Source organism: Tamandua tetradactyla, chromosome 5 (genome assembly GCF_023851605.1).
Source record: "Tamandua tetradactyla isolate mTamTet1 chromosome 5, mTamTet1.pri, whole genome shotgun sequence".
In the NCBI taxonomy this organism is placed as follows: Eukaryota; Metazoa; Chordata; class Mammalia; order Pilosa; family Myrmecophagidae; genus Tamandua; species Tamandua tetradactyla.
The window spans coordinates 110798517-110825556 of record NC_135331.1 but is presented as its reverse complement, the minus strand read 5'-3'; the positions used below and the strand labels follow the sequence as shown (position 1 = coordinate 110825556).

At 42.8% G+C, this 27040-nt stretch overlaps 1 protein-coding gene and 1 long non-coding RNA gene across 3 annotated transcripts in view; both read left to right on the top strand.

Moving 5' to 3' along the window:
• LOC143684775 (uncharacterized) overlaps positions 1–27040 on the top strand; it is a 61497-nt gene that overhangs the window by 23336 nt on the left and 11121 nt on the right. Inside the window, exon 3 of one of the 2 annotated variants that reach the window (XR_013176160.1) lies at positions 8852–8922. This is a non-coding gene — a long non-coding RNA (uncharacterized LOC143684775). Of the gene's footprint in view, positions 1–8851; positions 13942–27040 lie in introns of those variants that run through there. The other variant, XR_013176158.1, reaches the window with a different exon arrangement.
• Positions 947–8787, top strand: LOC143684773 (spermatogenesis-associated protein 31D3-like). The gene is given in 7 exon segments (XM_077162051.1): positions 947–1601; positions 2522–2561; positions 3185–3242; positions 3501–4118; positions 4120–4374; positions 4376–6113; positions 6115–8787. Coding segments are annotated over 7 exon segments (4581 nt in total). The 5' UTR covers positions 947–1409; the 3' UTR covers positions 7795–8787.

The following is a 27040-nucleotide window of genomic DNA, read 5'->3' as shown; positions in this document are numbered from 1 at the left end:
ATATTCATCATCATGATTATTTCTTAGAACATTTGCATTAATTCAGAAAAAGAAATAAAAAGACAACAGAAAAATAAAGCAAAAACAGAAAAATTTTACATACCATACCCCTTACCCCTCCCTTTCATTGATCACTAGCATTTCAAACTAAATTTATTTTAACATTTGTTCCCCCTGTATTTATTTTTGTTCCATATGTTCTACTCATCTGTTGACAAGGTAGATAAAAGGAACATCAGACACAGTGTTTTCACAATCACACAGTCACATTGTGAAAGCTATATCATTGTTCAATCATCATCAAGAAACATGGCTACTGGAACACAGCTCTACATTTTCAGGCAGTTCCCTCCAGCCTCTCCACTACATCTTTAATAACAAGGTGATATCTACTTAATGCGTAAGAATAACCTTCAGGATAACCTCTCAACTCTGTTTGGAATCTCTCAGCCATTGACACTTCATCTCATTTCTCTCTTTCCCCTTTTGGTTGAGAAGGTTTTCTCAATCCCTTGATGCTGAATCTCAGCTAATTCCAGGATTTCTGTCCCAAATTGCCAAGGAGGTCCACACCCCTGGGAGTCATGTCCCACGTAGACAGGGGGAGGGTGGTGAGTTTTCTTGTTATGTTGGCTGGAGAGAGAGGCCAGATCTGAGCACCCAAAAGAGGGGTGACTCTTAGGCCTAAATTTTAAGTAGACTTGACCCTTTGTGGCGTTAAGTTTCATATGAACAACCCCATGACTGGGGTCTCAGCCTATAGCTTTGGTTGTCCACACTGCTTGTGAAAATATCAAGAATTCAACTTGGGGAATTTGAATTTCTCCCTGTTCTCACCACTCCCCGAAGGGGGCTTTGCAGATACTTTTTCACTCACTGATTGAATCACTCTGGGATTCATCGGGGCATCACTCTGGACAAACCAACAAAATCTCATGTCCTACCCAATGTTCCAAGTACTTATGGTGTGTAAAAAAACTTTATGCTCTACATTTGGGTTGATGTAAGGCAAGAATATTGTGTAGGAAAGATGAATTGGAGGCCACCTGTAATCCTGAGGGTATAAGTGTCTGGGAACAAGCAAAAATTCCACATACTCCTTCATACTTATAAGGCAACGGAATTGGTGGGCTTCAAGGTGTCCAAACAATAAACTGGGATTCAGGTAATAGCTGAGTTACAGATGGAACAAACAGGCAACTTTCACTAAAGTAAAGAGAATATGTGATGGAAAGGATGAAGTCCCAAGACAGGAACATAGGGGCCACAGGGTGGGGAAGATGGTGGAGGAGGAACTCCCCTCCCCCACCCTCACAACCCCTTTGTGACTGTTCAGAGCTCTGTGATGTGGGCCTGGGATTATAGCTCTGAGCGAGGACACTCAGTGCTCAGTAGCCTGTGGCAGCAGCATGATCATGGATGGAGTTCTTACTCTTCTGAAGGATCGTGCTGAACCTTGGCTGAGCTGCGATTGGACTTGCTGGGATACTGATCCCAACTACAGCGCCAAGTGCGGGTTGTGGTTGCTCCTTCTGTTCCTGTGCTACGGAGCACTGCCACTACATTCGATCCTACAGTGGAAAAGCAAAGACTGCCAAAAAGTAAGGAATCCTCAGCCAGTTTCCAACAGAGAATCTCTGTTGTCCTTTCCATTTCCATTTAAGCATTTCTAAATAAAAATATTGTGGCTCAGAGAGCCACCTGAGATAGGAAGTCTGAGGAGAGAATGTAATGTTGTTCTTCCAGAGGAAGATGGGGACTAAGAATTCCATGTGAAACTCAAGATCTGAGTCTGGGGTAGGGGTGGGGTTCCAGGATAAGATCTAAGCACAGTGATTCTGTGGTCCTGGACTGGATTGTTGAGAATTCTGTGTCCCTGCAGGAGAACGAGGTCTACCAACAATTGATTATCAGCCACTTTCTCTTTTTGGCCTTCCTTCCTTCCTTGGAGTTGGGCTACACAGGAGAGCAGGGCTGAACCTCTGAGAGGATTCCTCTTGGAGATAACCACTGCTCTCTGTCCTTCACAGAACAGTTTTGGGTATAACATGGGTTAATGTATACAAAATCACCTTGTGAATGATAAAGCAGAATACACGTGTGCCTTTTTACTATTTTCATTGACCACCTGACTTTGTCTACTGACTCTTGGAGATTTCAGAGTCTAAATCACAAAAGTCTTCCATGAAGGGACATCTACTCTGCTTCCTTTATGAACTGAGGGAGCATGTAGGTGACTGTTGGTCTCAGCTTCTAGGCCCTCCTTGACCAGAGGACTGCTGGCTGAGGTCATCAGGTGTGGACCTCATAGGCATGATTTTTTATTTTTTAAAAGTAAGAAATAATGAAATATTGAAAATATTTTATCCCTTTTAAAAATAAACAAAAGAAACACAGAGTTCCATTAATTAAAATAATCATATTATTTATGGATAATGAATGTTTGCACTTCCCAGAGACAGGAGTGGGAGAACTGAGTTCCAGCCCTTACTTTTTATCTTTTTCTTTTTCTCATCTTCAGGGAAGAGCCAAGAGGAGGAGAAAAGGTGGAACATGGAGAGGTAAAGGTCTGCCTATTCCTCCTGAGCTTTCCAAGGGGGACCCTTTCTCTGCCTCCAAGAGGCTCAGGTCTACCTTCTCTGAGGATCTCAATTGCTAGATACAGTCTCACTCAGAAGGCAGAGCTCTCAGAGGAGAAGCTCATGGGAAGAAAGTCAGAACCTGGCATACTTATAAAATTCCCTGCTCTGCCCACCCATGGGCACGAAGCAATGATGGACCTGAGCAGTGACTTTAGCCAATAGGTGGCCACGTGAGATGTAGAGAAATGACTACTGTTTAGTTTGGAATCAAAACTTCCATTTTCTATCTTTAGACAAGTACTTTAATTTCCTGAATGCTCAGATTTCTCTTTGAGATAACCACTGCTCTCTGTCCTTCACAGAACAGTTTTGGGTATAACATGGGTTAATGTATACAAAAGCACCTTGTGAATGATAAAGCAGAATACACATGTGTGCCTTCTTACTATTTTCATTGACCACCTGACTTTGTCTACTGACTCTTGGAGATTTCAGAGTCTAAATCACAAAAGTCTTCCATGAAGGGACATCTACTCTGCTTTCTGTATGAGCCCTACCTTTCTCTCTTCACCACATATAACCTTCCTCTCCTGGTTTCCCAGGCTGGAAAGCTTGGCAGAAAGAAGAGGAGACAAGGAAGCTGCTCTCCACTCTGAGAAGGTGATTAGTCTTCCCCCTTCTTTCCTGGTCCCCTTTTCTAGCAATATCTATGCCATTCCAGCACTTCTGTGAAGCCTGGGGTTGACACAGGAGGGGGTAGCCATAGGAATGTGAATGTGAATGAAAGCCTTGGGGAGAGGGCTATATGGCAAGGTATATTGTGAAGTTACGTTTGTGGCCCCACCCCTGGTAGATCAGCAGGCCCTCCTTTGCTTGTTCTGGTCCTGGTTGCAGTTTTGTGCTTCCTGTCTCCTGCAGCCCCCTGGGCCAGTATCATGATACCACCTGTTTTCGTCAGCTGTTATGCTCAAATCCCTTTTGTGAAGTGTGTGAACGAACAACTGCTGAGGTCGATCGGCTGCTGTTTGGGGAGCCCCTAGAAGATGCTGCTCCTTCTTGGTCTTCTTTGACTTCCACAGTTCCTGAGACTGAGTCATTGATCACTCTGACCTCTGACCTCTCAGCAGACCCTGAGGCAGACTTAATACCAGACCCTCTGCCTGAGCCCTGTTCACCCTTTACCATTCTCTCACCTGACCAGATGAGCCCCTTAGTTGACTTTCTTTCATCCTCACCACTGGATAACAATCTGCCACCAGAATGTTTTCTCTCCTTGAATCCCCCCCAGCTTCCAATGGACTATTTTATCTCCCAAGCACCTTCCTTTTCCCCTCTTCCACCGTATCACACTCAAAGAGTGGATCCTCTTCTTCAGCCACAGGCTGCTTTGTCTCCGAACAGCATCTTTGCACTTGATCCCACCATCTCTCAAGATACGAATGTTGCACCAAATTTGTCCCATGCAATGAATCCCACTGATTCATTTGCTTGTTATCATGCACCACCAACCCTGGCTGCTTCACCACCGCCAGACTGCTTTAACTGTGACTCAATCTCAACCAATTTCAATCTTACTGAAGCCTCTCCCAGAGAATTCATCTCCAGATAGCCCTGCTGGGTTGACTGCTTATGTCCCAACAATCACAGGCATTGACCCTTCCAACATGCCTCTTTCAGAATTCTCCTGGTGGCAGGCTCATGCCCAGGACTTTTCCCCTTCTACCTTGGCACAATGTGCTTTCCAGCCAGGGCTGCTTACTGTCCATTCTCCAGAGGTCCCTTTAAGAGGAGACAACTAACTATGTGGGATCTGGTAGCTTCTCTTTTCTTTCCCCTGATGTCCTGAACTTTCTGGAAAGACAAGTCAAAAAGAGAGGAGATTTCCTGATGTGGAAGGAAAAAGAAAACAAAAAGAGATCTCTTCTAAAACAACTTAGGGCACATTTCCAACTAAATTCTTCAGGGAAAATGTTAGATTCAATTGCTGATAAGCAAGACACAGCAGCTTTCCTACACTTCTGGAGCACCAAAGGCAAACAGGAAGAGCTGATTCATCAGCTGTCCCCATATCCTAAAACCCTGGGAGGCCATTTGCAGCAGAAATATATCCAGCTCTTCTGGGGTCCCCCTTCTTTGCACAGTGAGTCCTTGATGCCTGCTCTCCTGGTCTCAGGTGGCTGTCTTTCAATCTTTGTCTTCAATAGAATCTCAAGTGCCCCTGCAATCCAAATTGAGGATGGAGAATCCCCACTACTTTCCTATCCCCTATCTCTGTCCCTGTCTGAGAGGAAGCTTCAAACCTTGCCTGAAACTCTATCTGAATCCCAGCCCCCACATCTCACTCAGGTCCAGTCCCAGGCCCACCTGAAATCTGCACTCCCAAATCTACCCCCTTCCATCTCAGCCCACATTAAGAGCTGTGGAGTGTCTTTCCATAGACTCCAGAATGAGGCACAGAGTTATAATCCAACTGAAATTAACCACCTGGAGTAGCACGTGTTGCAGAAGCAACAGGATGGTTTGTGGGGTTTACCCATTGTGGTCCAAAGATCTCAGGAGGCTTTTAGCTCTCCAGCTCCCAACTCTTCTCAGTACCACCAGGCCTCTCAGGTCCATGTTCCAGTCTCTATCATTCCTAGACATTTTCCTCTCAATAGTGAGATGCAGAAGAAACTAGAACACCACCTGTGAAAAAGGCTCATTCAACATCGTTGGGGCCTGCCCCGCAGGATCCACGATTCTCTGTCTCTAATGAAGCCTCCAGGCGAACTTTCAGAGGTATCTGAGTTGAAGAGCAGTTATGGACTCTCATGGCTCTCTGTGTTTAAGCATGAGAACAGCAAAGATCTAAAGAGTGTTGGATTGAGCCTTTCAAAAAGTGTCTATGAGAAAAGCTCAAAGATGCTTCAGCTAGAGGAGGGTCAGGGACATAACCTGGAGAATGGCCCAAAAGACCATTTGTTGAAGGACTCAGAAGTTTCCTTTGTTAAAGATTTGGAGTCTGACTCTGAAAGTGACTTAGGAGGTCACATGGTGAGCCTTTCAGGGAATAATTCAAGGGCCTCAAGGGTGATCCTGGAGCAGAGGAAATTGGAAAATACTCTGAAAGTACATTTGCAGAAGAAGTTTGAGCAAATCAATGAGGATAGGATCCCTGTGGCTGTACACTCTTCATGGCATGCTGTCAAGCAGACATTACCTCCTCCTGTGAAATCCCACACCCAAATGAAACAACAAAATTTGACACAATGGGTGGCAGGTGACTCCTGCCTAAATACCTCTCAGGAGCTTTCCTTCATTGATTCCAGAACACAAGAGATACTAGAAGCCCATGTTAAAAGACTTGCTTTGAGGAGGTTGTGGGGCCTTCCCAACAAGATCCTTGAATCCATAGAAATCCTTAAATTGAAATAGGCCTCATCCTGTTCCTCTCTCCATCCTAACATTCCCTCTTCAATCACCATTGTTTCTGGGATGGACTCCAAAGCTAAGGCTTCTGAGACCTTTAGAAAAAGCACTCAAACTTTTCTAGGTTGATGAGGTGCTAACAACAACTTCAGTCCCTATTGTAGATCATTCCCTCCCTGCCACCTCACCTGTGGGCAAGGAAGGACAGAGCACCAAGAGACAAACACCCTCTGATGTCAATCATGAGCTTGCCCAGGACTTTCAGACAACTGAGGATGGTGGTCAGTTGCTTCTGCCCCTTACATATAGCACCGAAGACAACATGAGTCAGAGTGAGACTGTCACAACCAATGGATGCAACCCAGAGCTGCCCATAAGTCAAGACAGGGCTGGGCATGAGCCAAGGGACCAGCAAGTGAGTTTCAGTGATAGAGGAGAAATGCTTCAGGACAAAGGGATGGTAGAGAAAAATTTAAAACAATTTTCCATTTTCACTGTGTCCAGGGAGATATTCAAGGCTGAGGAGCTCTATGCTGAGCAATCACAAATGAGTGATGACTCTGAAAAGATAAATATGGATACCAGTGAAATAGAAATTCCCTTGACCACTGAATGTTCCCCATTACCAAAAATACCAGTTCCCCATGACCCTGATATTTCACACCTTAAAAAACAACTGTTTGATGAGTTGAAGTGTAAATTGGAATCCAAGGAGCATAGACAGTCTCAAGGCTATTCCACGGATATGTCTCTCGCCTCAGAGAAATTGTCTTTAAAGGCCCCACTGACTCATGCCCAGAGCATATCTAGTGGGAATGTGTCAGATTCCCAGGTGTTGCATGTCCACTTGGAGGACAAAGGGATGCAGTGGCAGGAACCTTGGGTACCTAAGCATGTTTTACGGAAGTGTCAGGATAAGAATTTTCCACCAGCTGTAAAAAGAGTGAACCCTCAGAGACTTGAAACAGGGGAGTTTGGTGGAGGGGATGCAGGGTTGGGGACTGCCCAAGTCAGAAAGAGTTACCGTGCTCAGGTCAGGAAATTAGAGGAGACTCTTGGGAGCACGTCCTCTCAGTGCCTGTTACAGATGCAACAGTCTCCTTCTCAAAGTCTTTTCAGAAAAACAATGAAGCACCTTTTGCAATGGCTTCATCCTAGGACACAATGTAAAGAGCAGGGAAGTTTCCTGGAAAAATGTAGTTCCATGTCAGCTTCTGTGCAGAGCAGAGGACCAGTTAAAAGTAGAGCAAGGGTGACTGAAGCTCAGAATCTCATGGCAGACATTGGAAAGTTTGTGGAGGAGAAAATGGGGTGAAGGCATGGAGGAGATATCACCTGTTCTCAAGCATCCCTTCCCTCCCTGAAGAAGTTTGAGGAAATTCAGTGCAAGGCAAGAATGAAGACCCAAGCAGAGCCCATCCAGGGACTTCCCTTCAACTATAGGGCTCCCTTCCATAAAGTGACAAATACTAATGGCAACAGCCAAAAAACTGTGTGTGTTGGCCAGAGCCATCCTATATGTGCTAGAGACAGGGACAAACACCCCCAGAAAGTTGTAGGATTCAAGGACCAGCTATTGTGTCAGAGTTATTCCCCATCCACAACCATCAAGGAGCCGGAGTTCTTTCCAAGCCCCACCTGCATGCCTCAAGAATGCCAGGTGCCTCAGGCTGCCTTCACCACTGGTGAAGGCAGCCACAGAGATTTGCCTTTCCTATTGAGGCAGGAAATGCTTCACCAGCACTTCCAGGGAGGAAAATCCACCCCACCCCCAAGAATAACTCATTCTTTGTTGAGAATATAGATTCTCTCCAATAAATGTTTCTTCTAAGAATGGTGTCTTCTCTGTGTACTGTGGGGCATGGGTTTTGCATATCTCAGGGCTTGTGTTTAGGAAATGGAAGGAATGAGTTTAGCTCTTACTGATCACCTCCTTTGGCTTCTATAAAGGGTGACCAGTTCTCTGGAGCTCTTGGTGAAGAACAGACATCTCTTTCTTCAAACATGAAGAACAGACATGTTTGATATTCTCAAACATCCCCTCCCTCTCTGATTAAGTATTAAGAGAGGGGATTTGTTTTCCACCTTAGTTTAGCCATAATGAAAATGTATAGAAACCCTCACCTTCCTCTTCTTTAACTGCTTCATTTCTTTTGGAGCAGTAGTGAAGAAAGGTCTTCCATATCTGAGAAGAGTCAGGGACAGGTATATTTCCCCAGAAAATAGTGGCTTAATTGTTTTTTCGGAGAAAGTTGTCAGTTTCCAGAGGATCACAGATGGGTGGACCTTGAATTGGGGTGTCTAGAGGGGTATTGCTTTGGTAGATACTGGGATGTTTGGGATATGGCCTAAGAACAGGGTAGATGATGCTTATGAATCTGTTCTATGGGGCATGTTCAAGTACTTTGAACTTGACATTGAGGTTTCCCCATTAGTACAGTACCTTGAGGAAATGGTTCCCCATCCAGGGTAATTCTTCAGACTGCCTGGATTGATCACCCAGTCATAAGAGTGAGAAAGGAAGAATAGAATAAAGAGGCAAAAGAAAGACCTTGCTAGTGGAACAAAACAAAGGTCTCTGCCCTATCATCCCTATATCATGATCCTGTCCTCCTTCCATTTCTCCTGTCTGAACCAGGCACCAACCTAAGGTTGATCAGGGCACTGTAGAGCATACTGATGCCATTTTTGGTGGAAGTTTACATGGGGCTGTTCTTTGAGAAGTCAAAAAGTAGCAGCAGGGATGTTGTCAGGCCTGACATCACCCGCTTTAGGGAAGATGATCTTGATGCCTTCCTTCCAGCTCCCTTGATGACAATGTGCAAGATCCTTGCGCTTAGTGTTCACAGTTTTCTCATCAGGATGGACGTGCCACTTTGTGATCTTCATGGACTTGGTGGAGGACAGGGCACCCAAAACTGATGCAGCACAGGTGAGCCCTAGATCATGCACCATTGTTACAAAGACATTTGGTGGCTCACCATGGATCTTTATGGAATGTTCTTTAGATCAAGACTACACACATACCAGCCCTTAAAATAGGGGTCCAGGGGTAAAGGAAACTTCGTTTGCATGCAGACTAGATTTCAAGAATGGGGTGTGTTTCCAAGAAGGCACTTTGAAGTAGGGTTTCCAAAAAGGCTTGCGAATGCTAGATGTCTAAAAGAAAAAACAAGATGTCCATTAGAGCCCTTTCTCACTACCACACTTCTGCCTTCTTGTCCAGAGTCATTGACCCTTCAATGTCTGAAGCTTAAGGTTACAGAAAATACCTATTATGTAGAGGCCCTGGGGAGGGACACAAGGTTGGATGAGACCCAGGGCAGGGAAATTGAAGGAGGGAGGGGAAGCAGTGGGAGACTCCAGCATCCACGAGGAAGGACCATCCAATAAATTAGCCCCCCAAATACTACACCACCTCATTTTAGGGTCCTTTATCTCCTTTCCAGTTCAGTTATGCCCTCAGTCTTTTTAGAAATTACACCAAGAATACAACTGCCTTCTGAAATAATACAGTCTAACTTTTCACCCTTTGATCTCAATTTTCCACCATGTGCCCGTGATAGGCCAATTGTTCAATTTAAGAACTGCAGATCATTAATTTTCCACATTATCCTGACCTGTCTGCCAACCTCTTCATTTCCTTCCTCTCTAAGGTACACTTCACGGTCCATCATATAACCAATATTTGAAAAGATCCACTCTAAATGGGCCCATTCCATTGTCCTTTAATTCTCCCTATCAAAATTCCATCCCTCTGCCTTTTCCAGAAATGCCCTCTGTTCTAGTTTGCTAGTTGCCCAAATGCACATACCAGGAACAGAATGGCTTTTTAAAAAGGGGATTTATTTTGTTAGTTCTTCAGAGGAAAGGCAGCTAACTTTCCACTGAGTTTCTTTCTTACATGGGAAGGCAAAGGATGGTCTCTGCTGGCCTTCTCTCCAGACCCCTAGGTTCCAACAACTTTCCCTGGGGTGACTTCTTTCTGCATCTCCAAAGGCCTGGGCTTGAGCTGCGAGTGCTGAGATGAGGTATGCCGAGCTGCTTAGGCTGTGCTATGTTGTGCTTTCTCATTTAAGCACCAGCCAATTAAGTCAAACATCATTCACTGCAGCAGGTACGCCTTCTAGCTGACTGCAGATGTAATCAGCAACAGATGAGGTTCACATACCATTAGCTCATGTCCACAGCAACAAAACTGGGTGCCTTCACCTGGCCAAGTTGACAGCTGAATCTAACTACCACACCCTCCTATATGTGAGTGATCACTACTGGATAGAATCACAGAACTGACTACATTGGTCCCACAGTAAAATTATAGTCAGCTCCAGTACTGTCTGAAAATCATTCATTCCACAAATAATTATCAAGTGCTTCTATGTGCTTGGCACGCTTCTAAGCATGTGGGATTTACCAGTGAACAAAGCAAACAGAACTCCCTGTTCTGGTGAAGCTTAGATAATTGTTTCACTTTCCTCAAACTTAGGTGATTTCCACTTGTTCAGCTCAGCAGATGTGCTAGACTCACCATTCAGAGAAACTGGGAGTCATCAGATGGGAACTTTCCAACAAGAGCCATAAAAAAGTACAGTCACCCATCCTTTTCTTCTTCTTACCTGTTGTGTGAAAAGTGGTTTCCATCAGTGGTCCCCACCTTCCAGGAACTATATACCTCCTGAAATTTCTTTATGGAAAGCTAAACTTTCCTCATGAGGCACTTAACCTCTTGTTTTTAAAGCTTTACATTATAGAAAGGTTCAAGCATACACAAGAGCAGATACAAAATATAATTCTCCATGTACCATCCACACAACTTTTATAATCATTAGACATATATATTTTCCTTAATCATAGTGCAAAAGTCCATTTGAAATCCTTGCCATCCATCTCTTAGAAGCTATGGTATGTACCCTCTGCCTTGTGCATTCCTTTGACGTTTATCACAGAAGGCACACACTTTTCTACAACAGATGTACATAGCATTGGTGACTAAAAATCATTGTGCTTTATAAGCTTTGGCTATCAGTTCTGCTTTTCTCTTTCGTCAGCTCCTCAGAGTCATTGGAGTGAGTTCCTTCTCTTCCCCATCCACCCCAAAATACAAGAGGCAATCTTACAAGCAATTATAGTACACAATGTTGTAGTTCCTTACTCACACAGTAACTATGTCATGCAAAATGTATACAAGTAGAAAACTATACACGTTGATAAAAATTTGAGATTGCTGTATAAGTGCTTTAAAATATTTAGGAGAAAACATTTTTCCTTCCACACATTTGAAATGAGTAACTTGGCTTCTAGTTAAATGCAGAGGATGAAACACACATGTTTATCTCCAACTGCTATTAAACCTAAAGGATAACACGAAAAGATGCTCAACACCATTAGTCATTGGGGAAATAAGAGTCAAAACCACAATAAGCTATCACTTCACAACCACCAGAATGGCTAGAATAAAAAATATAGACAAAAACAAGTGTTGGCAAAGATATGGAGAAATTATAGCTCTCATACATTGCTGGTTGGTATATATATGTTGCAGCTGTTTTGAAAAACAGTCTGGCAGATCCTCAAACAATTCCCATACAACCCAGAATACTACTACTAGATATTTACCCCAAAGAAATGAAAACATACACCTAACAAAAACTTGTACACTAATGTTCATGGTAGCATTACTCATAATAAGTAAAAGGAGAAAACAATCCAAATGTCTATCAACAGATAAATGTATAAACAAAATGTGGTATATCCATATAATGGAATATTATTCAGGTATGCAATAGTGAAGTACTTATACATGCTACAGTTTGAAAGAAGCCAGAGAAAAAAAGAACACGTGTTTCTATTCACATGAAATGTAGAGAATAGGAAAATCTCTTGAGATAATGTAGATTAGTGGTTACTTAGGGCTTGGGTATGGGGTGGAGCAATAGTGGGGTGACTGTTAACTGGGAGTGGGGTTTCATTTTGAGGTGACGAAAATGTTCTAAAATTGACTGTGGTGACAGTTGCACATATCTGTGAATAAACTAAAAATCAGTGAATTGTATATTTTAAATGGGCAAAATTTATAGTATCTGAAATATATCTCAATAAAGCTATTAAAAGTAAAGGATTAAGGGCAGTGCAATGGGGTGTCTCAGTGGTAGAATTCTCACATTATGCTGGAGACCCGGGTTCAATTTGCAGAGCCTGCCCATGCCAAAAAAGAAAAAAAAAAAAAAGAAGTGTAAAAGTAAAGGATTAAAAAAGAATATACCTTCATGGATGACAAAGAACAGGAGAGGATACATCAAAAGATGTCAACCAACTTTTGGAAGATGGACATCCAGTAGAGGAGTGTTGATTGACTTGGGAGAGCAGAGGAAGCACCTGCAGAACAATTCACACCCCCAAACCCCCAAAAACCAACAACCTCATGGCACTGAATAAGAAAGAAATTGGGATTTACATGCCATAAACATGATTCTTTGAATTTTTGTTTCTTTTTGTATTTTTAAAATGTTGTGCCTAATTTAAAAAATCATGCTACTTGACAGTATTTTTGTAAAACTCTGTCGAATATTAGCATGCTTCAATTGTGCTAAAGGATCCCGGTTTTTTTGTGTGTGTGTGTGGGTTTTGCTTGTTTGTTTTTGACTTGGACAGAATATGATACAACTGTTTCAAAGTTTGCATTGTACACTTTCCCTTGGGGGCAAGCTTTAGTGGTTACAACCACAAGAATGAAAATCAGAAACTTCAAAAATTAGGAAAAATTCAGGGTGACATAGTCAATGATCCACTTTTTTTTAAAGTATGTACTTGGAGAGATGTTACATGAATATAAAAAATAACTATATGCTCTTTATATGCTCTTTTTCCCGATTCACCTAGTATTAACATTTTGACCCACTTTGTTCTCTCTCTCTCTCCACACACACACACATACACATACACACACATGAGAATACATCTTGCCCTAAACCCTTGAATATTTCATTGTATATTAAAAAAATGATATTCTCTTAGACACAGTACAGCTATTACCTTCTATAATCTTAACATTGACATAAAACTTTTAATTAATCTCATATCCATATTCCAGTTCTGTCTGTTTATCCAGTAATGTCCTTTATGGCATTTTTAAAAATCTGCTTTACAGGATCCTGTCTAGAATCACGTATTTATCGTGTTGTCTTTAATCTCCTTTAACCTGGAACAGATTCTCAGATTTTCTTTTTTATGACATGGTCATTTTTGAAGAATATATTCAATATGCTCTTTTTATAGCTCCTTCTCACATGGGAGTTTTTTCTGTATCTTGCTCAGACTTTAAAGAATGTTTCTACTGTTGTGAGTCCTAAGGACCTGAGGGGCCAGACTTGCTATAAAAGACATCAGAGATGGAAGGCTATCGAAGGGTATTGGAGGGATTTTTATGAACAGAGAGACCTCATGCCATCAAGGGAGGGTAGATGAGAGGGAGTGGGCTTGAAGTATAACTCCTTTGGTGTGGAGACAATGGAAAAGCTGTGGTGCAGGAGAAGACAAGCAAAGAAAGGAACTATCATTACTGGTAAACTCATCATGTTGGAGAAAATATTGGGTGCCCTGAAGCAGAATTAGAGGGGGAATGTAGGATAGCAAAATAATGACAGGATTAATTTCAGCAGCATATAATCTGTATAATGTTGTTGTAAGGGTTATAGCTCCATTAAATGTATGGCTATTATGAGAACCTAAAACCATCAACACCATCAACAAAGTTAAACTGTCATAAAAAAAAAAAAAACAGGAGCTATGATGGTTTGGAACGGTATGTACCCTAGAAAAACATGTACTTAAATTTAATCCATTCCTATGGGTATGAACCCATTGTAAGTAAGACTTTTTGTTGAAGCTGCTTCACTTAGTGTGAACTCACCTCATTCGGGATGGGTCTTAATCCTATTACTTTGTAAGAGAATGGGTCTAAATCCTATTATTTTAGAATAGAATTTCTCACACGGAGAGAAAGTCAGAGGGAGTAAGACGCTGAAACAGAACACAGAACAGAAGGAAGAACCAGGAGAGACTGCCTTGTGCCTTGCCATGTGGTAGAGGAGCCAAGGGTTGCCCGCAGCTGGTTTTCAGGAATAAATCATCACATTGCTGGTGCTTTGACTTGGACATTTTCTCAACCTCAAAACTGTAAGCTAATAAATTCCCATCGTTCGAGATGAAAATGTCATGGTATTTGCTTGGAGCAGCCTAGGAAACTAATACAGGAGCCAATAGGAATTTTGGCGAAAAGTTAGAAAGTAGATAGGAAAAATCATAAAATCTTTCATAGGTTTGAAAGCCACTGGTGGGATTTAAAACAAAAGGTACTGCTCAATATAATTTCAATTTCTGCTCCAAATCAGGATGTGTTTGGCTTTGCAGGTTATGGTCTAGCACAATTGCTCTGCATCATCAGGAAAGAATTTCTGCTTGGCAGCAGAAAGGGAAAGAAGCAGGATGGGACACCACATGGGTGGAGAGGACTAGATTTGAGAGACCTTAGGGACAGAATAGCCTAAAAGGGAATTTAGGAAGGGAAGAATTATTGAAAGATTTTTAAGTTCTTTGCTCAGGGACTTGCCATGCCCTTATCCCCCTCTGTCACACTTTCTGGTTTTTGGTACAGGCTACTCTGTTTTCTGTTGATTTTTGGTGAATGTGGATTCTCTTGGGGGAAGCACAGAGGGTTGCTGCTGAGTTATATTTCTGTTTTGATAGAAGTAAATAACACATTATATATACAGGGAGGTGAAACTGAAGACAGCAGATCTTGAGAGTGCAAATTCCTGAGAATTAACAAAAACTCCAGGGAGAACATCAGACTTTCCAAGATTATGTAGGGTCTCAAGTCACCAAGCAATAAAGGGGTTCTCAGGTAATATCTAGGTTATAGGTGGGATAAATAGAAAATGTCACTAAGGTATGTTATGAAGAAAGGGTGGAGTTGGAGGGTAGGGTGGAATTGGAGGGTAGGGTGGAGGGATGTAAGGGGTCCAGGAGGGGTAGACAGATCTGCTGGGCTGGATGGTGGGGGGAAGGGCTATGGGTTCATCTTCTTTGTGTTACCCCTCCCCCACTCTCAAGAACCCTTGATGTCTGTGCCACATCTCTGTGATGTGGGTGTGGAACTTGGGTCTAGAATGTACAAACTTAGTGCCTAGGAGCGTGAGGCTCCAATGCCCTTCCCATGATGAGGACTACTACCTTTGTCTGATGACCCTTAATGCACCATGCCTGAGCACCAGCTCAACTTATGGGGTATTGATCCTATCTTTATCTTCTTATGTGGGGTGGGGCTCTTCCTTCTATTGTGCTTCCTAAAGGGGAATCCACATTTTTCAATATTTTGGAAACAAAGAATCATCAACCAGGTAAGGAAACCTTATGCCCAGAGCCCCTCAGAGATTTTAAAGCTTCCCTCTTTTTCTTTTTTTAATTTTTTATTAATTAGAAAAAAAATTACAAGAAAGAAACACAAACACTCCCAACACATACACTCAGCAATTCACAATATCATTACATAGTTGCATGTTCATCATCATGATCATTTCTTGGAACATTTGCATCAATTCAGAAAAAGAAATAAAAAGACAACAGAAAAATAAAACAAAAACAGAAAAATTTTACATACCATACCCCTTACCCCTCCCTTTCATTGATCACTAGCATTTCAAACTAAATTTATTTTAACATTTGTTCCCCCTGTATTTATTTTTGTTCCATATGTTCTACTCATCTGTTGACAAGGTAGATAAAAGGAACATCAGACACAAAGTTTTCACAATCACTCAGTCACATTGTGAAAGCTATATCATTGTTCAATCATCATTAAGAAACATGGCTACTGGAACACAGCTCTACATTTTCAGGCAGTTCCCTCCAGCCTCTCCACTACATCTTTAATAACAAGGTGATATCTACTTAATGCGTAAGAATAACCTTCAGGATAACCTCTCAACTCTGTTTGGAATCTCTCAGCCATTGACACTTCATCTCATTTCTCTCTTTCCCCTTTTGGTCGAGAAGGTTTTCTCAATCCCTTGATGCTGAATCTCAGCTAATTCCAGGATTTCTGTCCCAAATTGCCAGGAAGGCCCACACCCCTGGGAGTCATGTCCCACGTAGACAGGGGGAGGGTGATGAGTTTTCTTGTTGTGTTGGCTGGAGAGAGAGGCCAGATCTGAGCAACAAAAGAGGCTCCCTTAGGGGTGACTCTTAGGCCTAAATTTTAAGCACACTTGACCCTGTGTGGGGTTAAGTTTCATATGAACAAACCCCATGACTGGGGGCTCAGCCTATAGCTTTGGTTGCCCACACTGCCTGTGAGAATATCAAGAATTCAACTTGAGGAAGTTGAGTTTTCCCCCATTCTCACCATTCCCCGAAGGGGACTTTGAAAATACTTTTCCACTCACTGATCAAATCACTCTGGGATTCATCAGGACATCACCTGGACAAACCAACAAAATCTCACGTCCTGTACAAAGTTCCATGTACTTAAGGCATTCAACCAACTATCTACCTAAGTTATATTAGGAGATGCACTAGTCAAAGTATAAATTTGTACCAAATAAACATTTTTTGCTTTAGTCTCACACATAAGTTGAAATTTTAAAATATTAATTACCATCTATTTTCAGCACACTGCAGAATGACATTCTTTTGTTCTTCCTCATGCAAAAATATTGTTTAAATTTGTACATTTAGCCACTATCATTATATACTCTAGGCATTCCTAGATTATACCATCTCAATCTTTATCGTCTATCTTTTTTGTGATTTCACTTATGCCCCATCCCTCCTCCCTCTATCATTCTCATATGCAGCTTCATTCAGTGTTTTAACATAACTGTATTACAGTTAGGTAATATTGTGCTGTCCATTTCTGAGTTTTTATATCCAGTCCTGTTGCATAATCTGTATCCCTTCAGCTCCAATTACCCAATATCTTACCCAATTTCTATCTCCTGATGGTCTCTGTTAGCAATGAGATATTCCAAGTTTATTCACTAATGTCAGTTCATATCAGTGAGACCATACAGTATTTGTCCTTTTGTTTCTGGCTAATCACACTCAGCAAAATGTCCTTAAGGTCCATTCATGTTGTTACATACTTCATAACTTTATTCTGTCTTACAGCTGCATAATATTACATCCTATGTAAATGCCACAGTTTGTTTAGCCAACCGTCTGTTGATGGACATTTTGGCTGCTTCCATCTCTTGGTAATTGTAAATAATGCTGCTATAAACATTGGTGTGCAAATGTCCATTTGTATCCTTGCCCTCATGTCCTTTGAGTAGAGATAGCATATAGATGGGTCCTGTTTTTTAATCCGTTCTGCCAGACTATGTCTTTTGATTGGAGAGTTTAATCAATTAACATTCAGTGTTATTACTGCATGGGTAGTACTTTCTTCTACCATTTTGCATTCTGGATTTTATGTCATATCTAATTTTCCTTCTTTTTACCTTTACTCATAGTCTTCCTTTCTATGCTCTTCTCCACACCTCTCTCTTCTGTCTTCATATCTGTCTCTAGTGTTCCCTTTAGTATTTCTTGCAGAGCCGGTCTCTTGGTCACAAATTCTCTCAGTGACTTTTTGTCTGAAAAGGTTTTAATTTCTCCCTCATTTTTGAAGGACAATTTTGCTGGATATAGAAGTCTTGGTTGGCAGTTTTTCTCTTTTAATAATTTAAATATATCGTCCCACTGTCTTCTGGCCTCCATGGTTTCTGCTGAGAGATCTGTGCATAGTCTTATTGGGCTTCCCTTGTATGTGATGGATTGCTTTTCTCTTGCTGCTTTCAAGATTCTCTCTTTCTCTTTAACCTCTGACATTCTGATTAGTAAATGTCTTGGAGTATGTCTATTTGGATCTATTCTCTTTGGGGTACGCTGCACTTCTTGGATCTGTACTTTTAAGTCTTCCATAAGAGTTGGGAAATTTTCAGTGATAATTTCCTCCATTAGTTTTTCTCCTCCTTTTCCCTTCTCTTCTCTTTCTGAGATACCCACAACACGTAATTCGTGCGCTTCATATTGTCTTTCAATTCCCTGAGTCCCTGTCATATTTTTCCAATTTTTTCCCTATATTTTCTTTGTCTTGCTGGATTTCAGATGTTCCATCCTCCAGTGCACTAATCCTATGTTCTGTCTCTCGAAATCTACCATTGTAGGTTTCCATTGTTTTTTTCGTCTCTTCTACCTCGCCTTTCATTCCCATAAGTTCTGTGATTTGTTTTCTCAGACTTTCCATTTCTTCTTTTTGTTCATTCCTTGCCTTGTTTATATGCTCCCTCAATTCATTCATTTAGTTTTTGATGAGGTTTTCCATGTCTGTTTGTATTCTGAATTAATTGTTTCAGCTCCTGTATACATTTGAATTGTTGGTTTGTTCCTTTGACTGGGCCATATCTTCAATTTTCCTAGTGTGATTAGTTATTTTTTTTTTGCTGGTGTCTAGGCATTTAATTACCTTAATTAGTTTATTGTGGAGATTGGTTTCACTTCTTTTACCTAGGGTTTTCTTGCTGGATGAATTTGTTGTCTATCTGTTCTTTGACATTCAGTTCAACTTTATCTGGACCTCTAGCTTAAGTTTTGTTTAACAGAGGGGAAATTTTCAGTTCTTGTTTCTTGTTTCTTGCCCTGCTTGTATGGTGCCTTTCCCCCCACCCCACCCTAAGGAGGGTCTACTTAGATATTATAGACCCCAGCCGGATGTTCCCAGACCAAACTGATCTCCTATCAGGAGGAGGAGTCACCAGCGTCGGTTTTCACTGAGGATGAGACCCAGCAGGTTGAAAGACTTTCTTGTGAAGTCTCTGGACTCTGTTTTTCTTATCCTGCCCAGTATGTGGTGCTTGTCTACCTGCAGATCCCATCAGCATAAGATGATGCAGTATCTTTAACTTTGGCAGACTCTCCCTGCTGGGGACATGGTGGAGACAGAGGAGAAGTTGTAGGCTGGTTTTAATGGCTTCAAATTAACAAGCCCTGGTGTCTGAATTCCTTGAGGGAGGGATTCCACCTGAGTTGGGCTTCACCCCTCCCCTGGGGTAGGCAAAGGCTCCAGACAAGCCCCCAAAAGAGCTCACTTCTGGCTATGCCTGGGGCAGTTGCAGCCTGAGAAGTCCTGCTGCTATATCCAAAGGCAGTCAAGCCTTTGTAGAAAAACAGCCACAAAAATCTGTTTCCTTATTTTTTTCCACTTTTTCCGTCAGCCCTACCCCCTTGGTGCTGGGGCAAAAATGAGTGACCTCTGTTTTGACCAGGTTCACCTGAGGTGGGGGCCTATTTTTAGTAGTCAGAATTTGTTAATTAATTCCACAGTTGGCGTTTCATTGTGCTCAGCCCCTGCTGCTGGTAAGGTCCCTTTCATTTCCGCTCTGGGAAGCAGCCTGTGGGAGAGAGGTGCCGCCCGCCACGTCTTGGGAACTCACGGTTCTGAGGGGGCTTGCAGATGGTCTAACTGGTCCAGACTGGGGTGTACTGTGTGTCCAGTCACTGATGTGGCCCCAGGAGCTGTTCTGTACTGTTTCTGGTTATTTAGTAGTTGTTCTGGAGGAGGAACTAAAATGTGTACATTGTTAAGCCACCATCTTGACCTGGAAGCCAAAATCAGATGTGATTTTGCTTGCTCTCCTTTGTTCCTCCTCTTTTCCAGTTTTCTCTCCTTCCATCACACAATTTCCTGGATAGGAAAAGCATATCCAGTTATATGGAGAAATGGGAGATTGGGGAGGGAATCTATGGTGAATGGATCACAATTAGAAAGTTCTACTCGTTTAAAAACTGTAATTTAAAAAGAAAGTTTTGATGTCTGTGTCTACTCCAAGATTTACAGGTCACCTTGAGGAAATAAGTAATTTATAAGTGTTTTTTACTATTGATGATATTGAAGTAGGGAAAACTCTGAACAACACACAAGAAAGTACTGGACCCTCTGAGAAGTGGAGAAAACTTTTATTGCCACAGCAGTTTCAGCGGACTCCTGTCCAAAGTCTGAGTCCCTAATATTTTTTGTTTCCAGATTATATGGGCTAGTGAGCAGGGCAGGAGTTACTATGGGAATGGGTGGTAAACACTGAAAAAAGTACAGAAACAGAACTTGCTAGGTGGGAGTTACTATCTGGCCCTTAGCTGAACTGTTTTGTCTGAGATACAGGTAGCTCCTAGACGTGGCAAGAAACAGACCTGGCAGACATCCTGTTTTGCACACCGTTATCTTCAGACATGCTTGAGTAAGCTGGGCATGATTAGCAGCACAGCAGACATCCTGTTTTTCTTCCTTTGAGAAGGTTTGCATTTGTATACATTTATGAATGCAAAAATTTATAGAGTGATGCACAGAAACACACAGAGTAATATGTATAAATGCATAAAGTGATACACAAAAATTCATAAAGTTATACAATAATACTGAGGTTAAACTTGTGAACTACCTCAATATTAAGGCAGCAGGAAAGTCTTTATTTTGCTCTAATGGTTGAGTTAAAGTAGCTGTTTAAGTATTTGTTACTTTGGGGCTGAGAAGGAAGAGGAATAAGACGTGTTCTTGAGCTTCTTCAGACTGAAGTGAGATTTGGCTGATCTTAGAGTCTCAAGAAGCCTAAGCAGCTGGAATCAGAGGGTTCATTCTGGAGAGGATAGTACTCAAACCATGGATCAGGGGAGTAAAACCATATCTCAGGCTCAGTTTTCACTTATCCCAGCACTCTGCCAGAAGATAACTGTGCAGTGAAAATAGTGGTTGTGAATCCTTTGAAAATATGGGAAGCTTTGGGTGAACACTAAACTTGGAAAAGCTCTGGACTGGGACCCCAAGTTCCTGGAATATTTTCAGGACTTAACACCTTGATCTGTAGAGTGAGAACTCAACTGTAATCTCAAGGCCACTTCAAGCTCTAACATTGTTCAAGGTCACTTCTACTCTAACATTACTTCTAGAATGGAAATGTTGTTATTGTGCTTGTTCATTATAGACTCAGCAGCATTCTCTGAGGCCTCAGACAAATTTGAATGATGATAAGAATCAGTCCCAGTTCCTGGTTAGAGAATTGTTGGCTGGGTGGCAGGGGAAGGGAAAAACAAAGGGACTTGCATCTCCAGACCCTGCCATTCCTAACACTCTTGAACCACTGGATGGCAGGGACCTATCCAGAGGTCAGGGTCATGGCCACAGCAAGGCCCTAGGCTGAAGGAGGAGTTGAGTGGTTGAGCAGAGGTTTAGACAGTCAAGGATGCCTATGAAAAGAAACCTCACACATGGCTTCACCATCATTTGGAAACAGAGGATCAAAGGTAAACAGCTTCCCTCCAAGAAGAAGTACATAATACCTACCCCTAAGGATTAGTTGGAGGTGAGCATTTATGAGTTGTGTGTGTGAGCTCCTATTCTTTTTTCAATATGATCCTAAATGAGAAAGCAAGGATGTTTTGAGATCCTAATACCTAAAATAGGTAGTATCAACATTTACACTAAAAAAAATTCAGACAGAGTGCTTACTACCATATAAAAGAATCCTCTAGCCTAGGCTCAGATAACTGTCACCCTCAGGCCATTCTGTGCTTCAGGGAGTTCAGGGAAGAGGAGTAGGTAGCAATGGTGGTGGAGAGGCTACCCCCATGGAGCTGGAGGAACCAGTGATTGGCTGTTTAATCTGTGGGGTGTTTTTGCCAGTAGAAGACTTACTACCACTTCTGCTGCTGCCATTATTACTGCAGTGATCAGTATGGGAGGCTACAGTTTAGTTGGTCTCTTCCCCACAGCAAGAATGTCCTCATTTCCATGGTCACTCTGCATTTGGACAGGAGGCTAGGGAGAATGGCTACTCTGAACATCCACAGACAACTAATTTGGATCAAAGCCAGAAGATCCTCCCTGGATTGCATCAAGTAGGTCTGATCCCCACTCTTATCCCGTACTTTTCCTGTTCATTTGCTCTATAGTGGTGATCATTTATTTGGAGGTTTATTTAATGTCCATCTTCCTCACTAAACTATGAGGGCAGGGATGATGTGCATTTTTATCACTAATGAATACCTTGCACCTAATATAGTGCTTGGGCATAAAGTAGACCCTTAAATGTTTTTTGAATGTATAAATGATAACAGAAAGGACTTGGGATAAGGAAAAGTCAGACCTAAGTCTACGCTCCTTGCCACTCCCACTCCCACCTTGGCTAGGGCCTGCTTACAGAAGCCCTGAGCCAGAGGTCTATCCATTCTTTGTTTTTGAGTTGAGTCAGCATAAGGCATAAAGGAAAAGTAGAAAAACATTTGCTGTTTTCATATCAAGATCTTTTGAATTAAAATTCTGAATTCTTTGCCTTTTGTTCACCTTGTTGTCCACTCTTCTCTTCCATCTATTTTTCAAATTTCTCCTAAAAGAAGAAAGGGAAGGGGAGAGTGAGAATCCACGTGTCAAAGAAGACATCTCTTCAGAGTCTTGGGGGAGCTGATTATGGCATAGGCTGTGGTTTGTAGATCTCATTCCTAACCCAAGCAACTTACAGATGACCTTAAGAGGGCCACCCCTTCATGTACATTGTTGGCAACATCCTGAAGAACTGCCAGCACCTCCTGGTGCTGCATGTAACTGTCTTGCACCACCTGGACCAGGGCTGCCATGTGGGCATTGTGCTGGTGTGGGTGGTGCTGCACCTGGGAAGCTGATTCCTGGGCGAGTTTTCTGGCCAGGTATTAATTCTCCACCATTTTTTGGTGGTAATCATGGCAGCAGCTGTCTGGTGGCACCTAAGCATCTAGGCCCTGGGCCTAGAGCTGGAGCAGGGGTGCTGTAGTGACCTGTGGAGACTTTGAGGCTGATGCCTGGGTCACTTTCTGAGACTGGTTTCTGTTTGCAGACTCTGGTCTCCTCTGGACTTTGGTTTGGTTGAAGGAAAAGAGAGAAATCCTAGCTATTCTCCTCATCCCACTCTTTCCAGTTCTCCACTTTAATTTTGGTAAAAATCCATATGATGACCAATTCTAAACTACTTTTAAGGCAGGAGCTAGTTATTGGCCAGTGGAAAGATCACTGGGTTGGGTTCTCGTTTCAGCCTCAGCATTAACTGGTAGTGTCTATACTTTCCTCTGGCTTAGTTTTATCATCTGTAAAATGCAAAGAATATGCATTGGGTATGTTCAGCATAAATATACTGACTTCAACACTTAGAGTGAAACCATTCTTTCTTAAGCTTTCCAGAGTTCCAACTCTTTTAAGAGTTCCTCTACCTTGATTTGATCTGTTATGACTTCCCATGCCACCCAATCCCATGGCACCAGGGTTTTGGTAGAACACAATTAGCCATTTACCTTCACTGGTCCATTGGGCAGTGTGGCTAATCTTGGCCTCAGCAGTCATGTCAGCCTTGGAACCAACTGGACTTTTGGGACTGGAGTCACTGACAGCTCTAACACTTCCATTCCCAGCTTACATTGATGCTCTGTCTCCATCTCCAGCTCCGGTTATATTGCTGGGAGAGTGATCTTCTGACCTATCTTCCTGTTCACTACATTTCTCCCCTCTCTGATTTGGCCATTCATGGTAGTTGAGACCCCATAGCTGGGTCTGCTCCCTGAGGTTGTCTGGGCTGGCATTACTCTTGATGTGCAGCACCCAGTGAATCTCTTCATAAAAGGGGAATCCCTGAGGGGCCATCCCAGAGCAGAGGATAGCCATGAGGGCCTTCCTTTAGGCTACCTTGAGGGCTTTTAACTTGGTATGACACTGGTGTGCATGTACCCCTGCTTCTAAGGTGCCTGACCACATACTCTTAGATTGAATTGTTGTAGTGAACTGTCTTCAGACTTCTTTTGATGATGGGCTCTTCCATGATGGTGAAGAGGTGTGAGATTGCTGCTGGGGCCCTGTGGACCTCAGAAGGATCCTGCTGTGTTGCTCAGCTCCTGGGCTGGGGGTGTGATGGCTAAGGCCATCAGTGGAAGTCCTGTACTGGTCCCTTCCCTGGTGTATAATTTTCCTATTGGATCAATCAGGAGATGTTGTGACAATAAGGCTGGAGGATTCCTTTTCTTTCTTTACAACACCCAGGGGGTGATGGGAAGGGCACAGTGGACCACCTCCAGGCCAGGCTCAATAAAGGCCTTGTACTCTTTCTACCTCTATTTCAGAGAGTGGATACTTGGTGACTGGTCTGGCAATGGGTTGGGCATAATATTATTGAGGAAAGGAGTCATAGAGACAAGCCCACTGCTATAGAATTTTCTGTGGCTGCTGCTTTTCCTGAACTTTTAGCTGTTGGAGATCATTATGGATGTTGCTGATACAATAGATAATGCTGTGGAGGTTCCAGGATCAGGAAGCTTGTCCTAGGCCTTGTGATCTGCCACTGCTTTGCTCAGGCGATAGCCTATGGCAGGGAGGAATGGAACCAGAGAGTTGTTCTCCTGGCTACTGGGCACCCAGACTGATCCAACCAGAAATCCAAACCTGTCCATGACCCAGAAAGACTGGTGGTCAGGTGAGAAGATTCCTTGGCTCACTCACTGTAGTCACCCCAATCTGTTGGCAGGGAGAGGTAAATATGGACCTGTACATCTTGTACCCTCTTGTAGCCTTTAAGTAAGCCACAGGAGGTGGCTCTGCCTACTCATGTGTATATCTTACCGTGGCCTGTTCAAATATCTGAGCTACATTCAGAATTTCCTGCGTACTTGCCTCCACTTAATATGGCTCTTGAACAGGTCACAGATGAAAGGTCAGCAGGTTGATCAATGAAGAGTTGCAGGCTGGCTGATCAATAAGGAAGCAGGCTCAAGGGTGGCCAGCCATAGTACAACAGATTGGCTATACTTTTTGCATTATGAACCAAATAAATATCTTTGTTGGAAAATCCCTTCTGCAGCAACCAAACAGATGGGTTCCCATAGCGCAGCTGACAGAAATATCTTGCCTGACAAGACTGGTTTCTCTGTTAAGAAAATACCACACACAACTATAAGCACCATCTGATTTCTCTTGAAAAGAGAGGATTGTTGTTTTAAAAACTAGGGCTGCCTTTGGAAGGGCAAAGCTAGGTGTGAGAGAGTGCTCATGGGATGCCACACTTCAGCCTGGGACAGATTTCCCTCTCCCAGTCACCTGCCCCAAGTCTGGCTCCCTGTCTTCTTGCCAAAGCACCCTGTGGGCCACATAGAAATTGGTTTGAGTGTCTAGCTGGAGATAGTTTTAAATTTCCAAGGCCTGAAAGATGAACCCACGAATTACCCATTGTATTAGTTAGGGTTCTCTAGAGAAACAGAACCAACAGGGAACACTTGCAAATATAAAATTTATGAAAGTGTCTCACGTGACCGTAGGAACGCAGAGTCCAAAATCCACAGGGCAGGCTGCGAAGCCGATGACTCCAATGGATGGCCTGGACGAACTCCACAGGAGAGGCTCACCAGCCAAAGCAGGAATGGGACCTGTCTCCTCTGAGTCCTCCTTAAAAGGCCTCCCATGATTGGATTTAGCATCACTAATTGCAGAAGACACTCCCCTTTGGCTGATTACAAATGGAATCAGCTGTGGATGTAGCTGACGTGATCATGACCTAATCCTATGAAATGTCCTCATTGCAACAGACAGGCCAGCGCTTGCCCAATCAGATGAACAGGTACCACAACTTGGCCAAGTTGACACCTGTCCCTAACCATGACAGTCCACCCCTTGTCAACTTGGCATATATATATATATATATCTCACCTTAGACCATACTTAATTTCCAAATGAAAACAAATAAGCACACATTTTTTTCTTTTACCCAACAATACTCAACTGTCCTGCATATAACTGGAAACACATTAAATCTCTCCAGAATAGCGTGCAAATCCTTGGGCAACATTCATTCTTAAACTTGATATCTTACAACTTAAATAGTATAACACAAACAAAACAGCATTACAGTCCTCGTTTCTGTAACTGATCACGTGGTCGAAGTTCATATTTATCACTACCTTCTTCCACTACCCATTCCATGTTCCCTTTCCCCTCAGCAAGCACTTCAGCTGGCCGTGGTTCTTTGCCTGGTGGGGTGACCCAAACCTTCATTCCTGAAGTCTCAGAGCCATTAGTGGTCCTGCCTGGATTGTGTTGTTGCAGTTTTCCATTGATTTTAATCACAGGGCATGGTAGTACTAATAGACGCCCCAGGGGATCTCCTATATTCCAAGAAAACTCTTCTTTACCTCCATTATGTAGTTGTAGTCCTACTTCCTTCTGATAGTCAGGGTCAATTACCCCAGACAATAATGTAATCCCCTTCTTGGTGTGTTGATCCAGAGCCATAAGTAGCCCAAAGTGGCCAGGTGGCAATCTTAACTTCCAGTTCAGTGGTATCACTGTTGTTTCTCCTGGAGAAAGCACACCCCATTTTGGAACTAAAACCTGTAGACCAGCAGAACTCAGGGCAGCAGGGACAGGAAGCAAAAATTTTCCTAGTGGATCACTAGGAGTAATAGTGAGTGGCACCACACCCATTTCCACCCCTTGGTTCCTGGACCCATGGATCCTGGCTATGGGAGAAACAGCACCATACAGTGGACGCTGATTCAGAGCATACACAGCTTCCTGGAGAACATTACCCCAGCCTTTCAAGTTTTTGCCACCTAGTTGGCACCGTAATTAGTTTTCAAAAGGCCATTCCACTGTTCTATCAATCCAGCAGCTTCTGGATGATGGGGAACATGGTAAGACCAGAGAATTCCATGAGCATGTGCCCATTCCCACACTTCATTTGCTGTGAAGTGTGTTCCTTGATCCGAAGCAATGCTATGTGGAATACCATGACGATGGATAAGGCATTCTGTAAGTCCACGGACAGTAGTTTTGGCAGAAGCATTGCGTGCAGGGAAAGCAAACCCATATCCAGAGTATGTGTCTATTCCAGTTAGAACAAATCGCTGCCCCTTCCATGAAGGGAGTGGTCCAATGTAATCAACCTGCCACCATGTAGCTGGCTGGTTACCTCGGGGAATGGTGCCATATCGGGGGCTGAGTGTGGGTCTCTGCT